The 10,226-nt window shown below is 40.5% G+C and overlaps 1 protein-coding gene across 1 annotated transcript in view; it reads right to left on the reverse strand.

The window, feature by feature from the left end:
• FBXO28 (F-box protein 28) overlaps positions 1-5,012 on the reverse strand; it is a 29,454-nt gene extending 24,442 nt beyond the window's left edge. Inside the window, exon 1 of the mRNA XM_059997855.1 lies at positions 4,733-5,012. Within this exon, the coding sequence (XP_059853838.1) occupies positions 4,733-4,999 (267 nt within the window). The 5' untranslated portion in view covers positions 5,000-5,012. The remainder of the gene's footprint in view (positions 1-4,732) is intronic.
• Positions 5,013-10,226: the final 5,214 nt, after the last annotated feature.

Below are 10,226 nucleotides of genomic sequence, written 5' to 3' on the forward strand. Positions count from 1 at the left end.
AATTTTCTAGATTAAAGAGTCTAATGTTTTATTAGATTAAAGAACCTTAACTACCTCCCCAACCCCTCCAAGCTATAAAAAAATATTTTGAGGACAACTGAAAAATCTGAATATAAAATGTAATATTAAATCCCTTGGAAGTGATGATATTGTGATTATATAGAAGAAGTATTCAGGGGTAAATGTCATTATATTTGCACCTTACTTTCTAATGGTGAATAAGCATACAAGTGAAAGAGATAAAGCAAATGTGGCAAACAGTTAATGACAGGTGATAAAATCATTTAAAAGATGAACAATGAATGAGCCAGGCCTATTTGTTTTTTTCAGTGAACTCCTCTTAATTTCCCTTACCTATTAAAAATATTGATACAACTTGCCCCCTCTTTCATAAGAATACTTTAATCTTTTGTAAAAAATTCTATCTACCTGGCATGGATTGTTTAAGATACAATACTATATATAGAGAGAGACAGAGTTAATTCTCAATCGTCTGCTGGTAAAAAAAAATTACAACAAATTAAAAATTCTCTGGGTGTCCTCCCTAAATATTCACTTGGAAAGAAAATATATATTTTAATATTAGCCTGAGCAAAACAATTAGGATAATTACATGCCTTTTTTCTGCTGGGAATGTTCTTCTACCTCTGACTGGATGAAAATTCATGATCTTGAGGAAGCCTCTCCTGAGTAACCTCTACATTCTTGTATTTACTACTATGCATTTGTTGTCCTAGTGCTTTGTAAATGTGCTCAAGGAAGGTGTTTACATTCTGTCTCAATGTTGATACTGTGGACAGGGTTACTGATTGAACACCTTTGCTTTGAGACTGTGCAGGAGTGAACTGTCCCCAAAATATTATAATTTCTTACCTATACTTAAGTACCTGTTAATAAAATCAATAACCTGATGACATGGTAGGGGAAAAAAAAACCCCCAGCAATGCAGAGAGTGTATTTTCTATAATACAGCGATACAGAGCAGTGGTCCTCAAAGTATGTGACCCTTGGGATTCCCAAGATCCTTTCAAGAGTTTGTGAAGCTAAACTATTTTCATAATACTAAGATGTTATTTGCCATTTTCATGCTTATTCTCTCACAAGATACAGCAGAATTTTCTAGAGGTAACATGACATGTGATGACAGCTAAGGGAATTGTGCATTGTGTATTCTTGTGTTTTCTAGACTTTTCAAAGGTAAGCTCTTAGGGTTCTCAATAACTTTTAAGAGTGTAAAGGGGTCCCGAGACAAAAAAATTTGAGAACTACTGGTATAGAGCAAGAGATAGGAGGAAGACAGCTTGCCTACTTAAAAAAACAAGTAATGGTTTCCCATTTTCCTTCATATTTTCTACCAATCAACCCTCTCTACAACTGAAGTTTTCAAACACATTTGAAGAAAAGATGTAAAAGGAACTAGAAATGGGTAATAGACTTAACTAGATACAGTGCTTTAGAGAAATATCTTGGGACAAAAGCATATATTTATGTACCTTGTTACCAACTGGAAAATTTCATTCCAGATAATAAGCAGGACTTCTGAATTTAACTTTTAGTCAAATTTGTCCCGAACCACTAATAGGATTCCATTAACTTTATAGGAGCTCCACTAGAATCACAGAGGAGAAGGTATGATAGGATCTCTCTAAAACAACTTTTTTTTTTTTTTTGGTTGTGCCACGCAGCTTCCAGGATCTCAGTTCCCCGACCAGGGATTGAACCCCAACCCCCTGTGAAAGGGGGAGTCCTAACCACTGGGCCACCAGGGAATTCCCTAAGACAGCTTTTAAAGCCTCCCATACTCATTTTTTCAGTGAGCGAGAACACTGTACGCATGAGTCAAAGTTATACGTTTAAAGTTAGCTTTGATCTGCTCTGTAACCAGCCGTAGGACCTCACTTCTTAACCTGTGCCACTTGTTTCAAAAACTCTCATACCTGCCAAGGAGGCCTAGGTGACAATCTAATGCTGCATCAGCGCAAACTTGTGTGATTTATTGGCAGAACAACTCAAAGTACATGTTTTGTCATTTCAAAAGTTGTGTTCATCCAATTAATTTTAAATATATTGGAGAAGTTAAATATTTAAAGAGTTATTTTTATGTAACCAGGATTTCCAAGTTCCATGTACATTTTTGGAGCAAATAGTCAATGGCAGAAAAAACAAAATCCAATTTAATAAGGCATTTGGACAGTCCCTTGGAAATAACTAAATTGGAGAGTCAAACTTCAATAATTCATGGCAACAGGAAGCAAATTATCAACTAAACTGCAATTGAAAAATGTTATTTTAGCCATTTCAACTTAGAGCAAATCTTTTCAAGAAAATACAGGGTGGTTAAGCACATGGATCAAGCACCTGTCCTCTAATTTAGGCGCTAACAATAGTTATGACTGAGGTCCTAATAAGGCAAGTAAATTGGGAAGGAAGAAAAAAGAAACACCTGAAAAATAAATAAACTAGCTCATCAACCATTGAATAGTTGACATTTAGCTTTATGGAAACCAAGTCTGTTCTTAATTAATATCACTCTCTTCCAATTATATCCAACCTAACTCCACTCAAGAAATTATGTAATTTGTATGCCAGATAGCAGCACACACACTGCTACTGATTTTCTGGCAAACAGCATTTAGGTATAAATGGTCACTTAAATGAGAAAAGGCCTGTAAAAGACCTAACAAGCACTATCTCTAGGCAGCCAATTTCATTAAATGATCGTAATTAAATTAATGCTGACATCTAGTGGCAAGAAAGAATCTTTCATGTTACTTGAATTGTACCTTATGACATCAAACCAATGAATCTACAACCAAAGACACTTCCAAATTCTCACAAAAGATTATCCATTTAATCTAAGAATTATCCATTAACCTTAAGAAAGGAATAAGAAATAGTTCCCCATTACTAAAGCAGAGGAAAAAAACCCATCTTTTAAGATGTAAAACTGGCAGCAGAATCTTTTTGGGGGGTAGGAGTGGAGGGGTGGCAAGGGACTCCTTAGTGGAGGGGTGGTAATGGACTCCTTATGGAAAAAATCTTTGAAACTACAAATTTGTATCTTTAAAACACTAGAATAGAAAACTACTTAAAAATGAAGAATGCAGCTGAATACTTCACTTGAAAGAGATGTCATTTACTAATAAATTGTGGGGTGTGTTTTTAACTTTGTCCCCTAGGACAGGCTGGTTTTCCCCCATTTAAAAACGTTTTTAATTTTTTAAAAAATAAAATGACCAACAAATGAACAAACCCCCCCAGTTTTCCTCAACACTTATAAAACAGAACTGTGAACATCCCAAGCTTTACAAAGGCATTGTCTGGCTGAAAGGCTCAATTCAATCAAATGCTATGCCCAATTTCCAGACACCAGGAATGTATACCATGAATTCTGATCAAACATCATCCTTTATAAAAATCTGAAGGAATATTTAAGATTCTACAAGAAATTCTGGATGACATGTCCTGGAAATTAAGGGACAATCATTTTGAAATATCACTTTTCAAATGAAGAATTTTCCATCCTGCAGACTGGCATGGCTAATGTGCTGTGTTGACAAGAAAAAAACGCAACAACTGTCCACCAGTTTGAATGAATATTTACAACCTTCCTTTAAAAAATAAGTATACTTTCAGAAATACAATTATAATCAATTTTAGATTGGAGGTGTACACCTAAAATATGGCATATTGATTATTAAGAAAATGCTATACACAGCACATTCAGCAACATGTCTTTGTCCTCTTAAAAACAACCCGACCACAGATTTAGCTTCCACACAGAATCGGTCTGCAATCATTTCAAAATGTCCACCTCCTTCAATTTCCTTACCACTTAAATTCACTGAAAGGAAGCAAAATACCTGACTGAACTAAGATATTCATCAAACCTTCAGGGAAACTTCTGGAATGAAGAAAATCCCAATGGCAATTTATTTTCATAAATCATGGACTAAACTACTGTGATTTTAAGGTATAAAACCTCTCCTAAAGCTGGTGGGTGGGCGTAAATCACTAGTTAGAAAACGAACTGCAGGAAAGAAAAAAAACCTTCTCAAGGGGCAAGTTGCTTCACTATGGGTGGGAAGTATCAGGGGTGAGGCAAAGCCGGAATAGTCACTTCTCAGGGCTCTACTTTACTGGTCAACTAGGGCGCTGGGGTTGAGGCTACGTTCCAATTCCTCCAAACCTCTACCAGCTTTTGGGAGGACCGACCGATCCGACTTTATTTTCTGCAACAAAAAAACTTAGCGGGGGGGGGGGGGGCGGGGTAACAATACGTTATTCTCGCAGACAAACCAAACCTGGCTGGGATCATCTCGCCTACTTCGGAGTGCTGGCCCCCTAACTCCGGCCGGGGGCTGGAGGGTGATATACAAAAGGCAGGTGGCGAGACCCCTCCGGGGTCCACATTCAGGTCGGGAGGAGGTGGGAAGCCCAGCTCCCGCTGCCTCCCCGGCCGCGGCCCCGCTTCCGGGTGGGGGGCACGGAGCCCCCCAAGGCCAAGTTCCCGCACGCAGTCGCCCCCAGCCCCAAAGCAAGGGCAAAATCCGGACAAGACCCGCGGACCGGTCCCGACAGAGATTTTGGGGCGGGAGGGGCGCACTCGGTGCTCTGGCGCCGGCTGCGGCTCCCAAGGGGCTCCCTCCCCGGGGAACGCTCTTTCCCTCTCGGGCCCTCCCCAAACCTCGGCCCGGCGGAGAGGGCGGCGGGGGTCCCGTGGGGGCCTCACCAGGCGGAGCTGGCTAATTTCGTCGTAGGACATAAAGCTGAGGATGTTTTCGATGGCTACGATGGGCAGCGCCACGAGCGTGTTGTTTTGAGGCAGCTGGTCCGGAGCCAGCGCCGGGACCGGGGGAGCCTGGGACCCCGGCTGCGGGGCCTGGGGCGGGGGAGGTGGGGGAAGTCGCTGGGTAGAGCCGATGGCCGAAGGGGAGCCGCCGTCGCCGTGGCCACCGCCTCCTTCCTCAGCCATCCGCTCCTCCGACGCCGCCGCCATCTTGGGGGTTTGATTCCTTCCTCCCACAGCAAGGGGAAGAGGGACACTTCCTGTGCGTCACTTCCGCCTCTTGAGCCGCCGGGGAGGGGCACCTGGAGAAGGGGGAGGAGCCCGTGGATGACAGACGAGAGAGGCACATCGCTGCTTGTTCAAGTGGGAAGCAGAGAAGAAAGATAGTCTTCGTAAGCGCTTTCTTCTAAGATTGGAAACGACTTGAGGGCAAGGGAACCCTGTCTAAAATGAACTTCATCGTGCAATTTTCTTAAAGTGCTTCCAATTTTCTTAAAGTGCTTTCCTGATAAACGGAGATAAAAATTATGTTAACTAGTAAGTGTCGATGGAATGATGTAGAGTATCATCATTTTTCAAGAACCATAGTAATAATTGATTTAGGTAAAAAGGAATGAGGGATTGATTAAAACTACCATATGAATGAACTCTGAGTACATGTTCAATTAAAGAAGCCAGACACAAAGGACCACGTATTGTATGAATCCGTTGATATGAAATGTCTGAAATAGCCAAATCGACAAAGACAGAAAGTAGATAGTGGTTCCCAGGGACTGGAAAGAGCAAAGGAAAGGGGAATGACTGCTAAGGGGTGAAAGGTTTCTTTCTGGGGTGACGAAATGTTCTGGAATTAGATAATGGTGATTGGTGCACAACTTCGTGAATATACTAAAAACCAATGAACTGTACACTTTCAAATAGTGAATTTTATAATACGTGAATTGTATCTCAATAAAAAATTGATTTAGGCAAGAATCATCAAAAGATGCTAAAACTAGAAAGTAAAGGTGTGATGTGGAATATAATATTTACATAGTCTCAAAATAATCCCCATAAATTACCTATCAATTACAAAATAAAAAGATTTACAATAGTGAAATTTGATGGACACCACCACACCAAATAATCAAAATTGACATCATGAGTTATGGGGGGAAATGGATATTATACAGCTCCTGATGTGTTATCTTAAAAAGGACATAACATAATGTGGTATTCCTACCAAAAAATACATAACCTGTATTTGAGGTAGACAAATCTAGGTAACTATCCCATCATCTTAAAAAAGGTTAATGTCATGAAAGACAAAGACTATGAAATTTTACCAGATTAAAAGAGACGAAAGCAACAAGATAACTAAACATAGGTGATCCTGGATTGGATCATGGAGTAGGAATAAGCGCAATAAGAACATTACTGTGACAATTGGCAAAATTTGAATATAGAATATACGTTAGATAATAATATTGTAATCATATTAAGTTTCCTGATTTGGATAATTTTATTGCAGTCACATAAGAGAATGTCCTTCTTCTTAGGAAATACACGTTGAAGTGTTTGGGGTAAAGGAGCATGATATCTCAATTTGCTCTTAAATGGTTCAATATGTAGATAGATAGAGAATGAGATTAATAAAGCAAATATGATAAATGTTAACAATTGCTGAATCCAGATGAAGAGCATATGAGAGTTTGTACTATCTTTTTTTTTCCTACCAGTTTTCTGGAGCTATAGTTGACATACAGCACTGTATAAGTTTAATGTGTACAGCATAATGACTTGACTTACATACATCATGAAATGATTATCACAATAAGATTAGTGGACATCCATCATCTCATACAGATACAAAATTAAATAAGTAGAAAAATTTTTTTTCTTGTGGTGAGAACTCTTAGGATTTACTCTCTTAACAGCTTTCATATATCACCTCTAGCAGTGTTAATTATATTTCTCACGTTGTACATTACGTATCCTTGTACTATCCTGTGACAAACATTAAAGGTGCATAAATCACTAAATTTTGAAGCTTTCTGTCTTTCGTTCTGGGTCTTTAATCTTTAAGTTTGCAATGTGTCCTTTCTTTTCCTGCTTTGGTTTGGAATCTCATTGTTGCATGGTAGAAACTGCAGAAGAAGCTAGGCATGACTAAGGGCTAGAGGAAAGGGAGTGGCAACTAAAGCAAGAAGATGAACTGGAGGTGGTGGTAGTGGTTAGCTTGTTAGAATTGGCGTCCTTTCCCCATTCATGGGTATGTAAACTATTGGTCATTTTACCCATCATTGTTGCAGATCATAAAATTCTTTGACGTTACTTCTTTAGTTCTTCTACCCTAGGATTGCTTAGCATTCAATTATGCCTAAGTATGTGCATATTTATAATCTGTTAACTTTATCTCCACTAATAGATTGTAATTTCATTTTTCTACCTAGGGTATTGCTATATCTTCATAGAACCTGTTACAATTTGATCTGAAATGAGTTCATTTTCTACCTTGCTTTATTAGAGTTATGTACTTTCTTAGTAGGTTGGATTGAAATTGAATTTCTGTAAATGGAATCGTGCTTTATCTTTATAAAGAAAACCCTTAGGGGCTTCCCTGGTGGTGCAGTGGTTAAGAATCCGCCTGCCAATGCAGGGGACATGGATTTGAGCCCTGGTCCGGGAAGATTGCACATGCCGCGGAACAACTAAGCCCGTGTACCACAACTACTGAGCCTGCGCTCTAGAACCCGCGAGCCACAACTACTGAGCCCACGAGCCACAACTACTGAGCCCACGTGCCACAACTACTGAGCCCACGTGCCACACGAAGAGTAGCCCCCACTCACTGCAACTAGAGAAAGCCCGCGCACAGCAACAAAGACCCAACACAGCCAAAAATAAATTAATTTAAAAAAAAAGAAAATCCTTTAAGAAGTGAATCATCACTCCCTTCGTCTATTGGATAAATCGACTAGTTATATGCAGTTTTGTTTTGTTTGAAATGGACCTGTGAAAAGTCTTCCTACTCCCTTATCGCTCCACATGTGGTCAACTAGTTAACATCTAGGCCAGGCTGACCCCTGATCTAAACAACAGAATAAAACTTTGGAAACGATTTAAACCACTTCCTGCCAGTAAGCCCATTTAACTTGTCTTCTGTTTATGTATATTGGATCTGTGCCCCTACATATTGTTTTTGTTTTTTGGGTTTTTTTGCGGTACGCGGGCCTCTGACTGTTGTGGCCTCTCCCATTGCGGAGCACAGGCTCCGGACGTGCAGGCTCAATGGCCATGGCTCACAGGCCCAGCCCCTCCGCAGCATGTGGGATCCTCCCGGACCGGGGCACGAACCCACGTCCCCTGCATCGGCAGGTGGACTCTCAACCACTGCGCCACCAGGGAAGCCCCTACATATTGTTTTTTAAAAGAGAAAGTTTCAAAACAAATGATTGCTTTGTTTCAATTATTGAAACCAATGCTTGTTTTGGAGATGTTTCCCAATCAAAACAAATACTTGTAACTAAAACAGATATTTGAAATTCTGGGAGTTCTGAGTTCTAAATGTGTTTTTTACACCATCAACGTACCATAGGATCGTTGCAAGATAATGATCTCTAGTACCGGATGGACCTACGCATCTTGAGATCTGTGTGTTTCTAGTTTCATATTTAATGAGAGAATAATATTACCTTCCTTCTTTATTTCACAAAGTTAATATGAGGATGAGCTGAGATAGCAAATGGGTGGACTTTAGAAGTCCTTAGATTAAAGATGTTCAAGTCAATTTACTGTAATGTAATATAGTCACTGTACATTATCCTGGCCCCATTATCCATCTGCTTTCCTGGTTAAGGTGTGTTCTGAGAGGATAAGATTGGGTTGGGTGCAGTGAGGTATGCTGGGGGCTAAGCTATTCAGTGGCACCTCCACAGGAAGATGGACTTTATATATGAAAAGAGGAAACTAAAACCAGACATTGTTTTTCCTATTTGTTAGCAGATTTGTAACATATAGAAAGAAAGGTGAACTCATAGACTAAAAAGAGTTTTGAGGGTTTCTATGGATTCTAATTAACCATGTATTTTTTTCCTTTTTAATTGCAGTAAAAAAAATATAACATAAAATTTGTCATCTTAACCATTTCTAAAAGTACAGTTCAGTAGTGTTAAGAATATTCACATTGTTGTGCAATCTCTAGAACACTTTCGTCCTGCAAAACTGAAACCCTGTGCTCATTAAACAACAACTCCCCATTCCTCCCTGCCCCCAGCCCTTGGCAACCTCCATGCTACTCCATGTGAAATCATGTGGGGAAGCACCACGATCAGCTATGAGGCAGAAGGAACAGAGGGGAAAGTATGGCCCAGGGCCTTTATTGTGTTTTTTCGGGGGAAGGAATGGGTGAAGCGAGATAGGCAAGTTGACCAAGTTTAGGATTGGATAGCTTGAATAATTTCAGCAGGCTCTGGGCTACCAGGTTGTCTCTAGTTGTCCTGTACTTGGCTCTGGGGTTATTTAGGGCAAGGGGATAGTGTTCTGAACTGACAGAGGCTGGTAAAAGGAGGTGGTTGGACTCTGAATTGGTTGGTGTGCATATCAAAGACATGTTCAAAGACAAGTTGTTTTCTATCTCTAGGAATATGCAAATCCTGGGAGAGGCAATCCTTCCCCAGGTTGAAATGCCCCAAGATGTCTAAGCATCAGTAAAATATAGAAAATAAGAAACCTGATTAATACACCTTCTCTAACCTCCCCTCTGCTCCCAGTGGTCTTGTCTTCCATTCTATCTCAGCTACTTACTCTCATAGTCATGTGGTAGACCTTGTCATTATCAGTGACTGGAATTTTTTTTTTGCGGTACGCAGGCCTCTCACTGTTGTGGCCTCTCCCGTTGCGGGGCACAGGCTCCGGATGTGCAGGCTCAGCGGCCAAGGCTCACGGGCCCAGCCACTCCGCGGCATGTGGGATCTTCCCAGACCGGGGCACGAACTCGTGTACCCTGCATCGGCAGGCGGACTCTCAACCACTGCGCCACCAGGGAAGCCCATGGAACTTTTTATATATGTTTCAAACATCACAGTCTCTGGCCATCTCTTCCTGTCTTTGCAGCTCACTCTCTCTAATACCTCAGTGTTAATAATCGTCTGAACCCCCTGGGACTTACCTCCATTGATTATGCTAGTTTTTCTCCTGTCCCTCATCCTTCTCATAACATCACTTCCTGCCTAACTCTGCTCAAATTCCATTGATAGTCATTATCATTACTCCCTTGTAGAAATCTTCTACTCGCTTGCCCTTTCTTGCTTTATCATGCTTCTGGCTAAACTACGGTATTAATATGGTTATAGTGTGGCTAGATCCAACTCTCTACTTACTTCTGCCTGCAATAGACAGCTGAATGTGGCTGCCAAAAAGAAAAAAAAAGTAACCATGCTGACTGTTCTCATTTTAA

Source organism: Delphinus delphis, chromosome 1, assembly GCF_949987515.2.
Source record: "Delphinus delphis chromosome 1, mDelDel1.2, whole genome shotgun sequence".
NCBI lineage: Eukaryota > Metazoa > Chordata > Mammalia > Artiodactyla > Delphinidae > Delphinus > Delphinus delphis.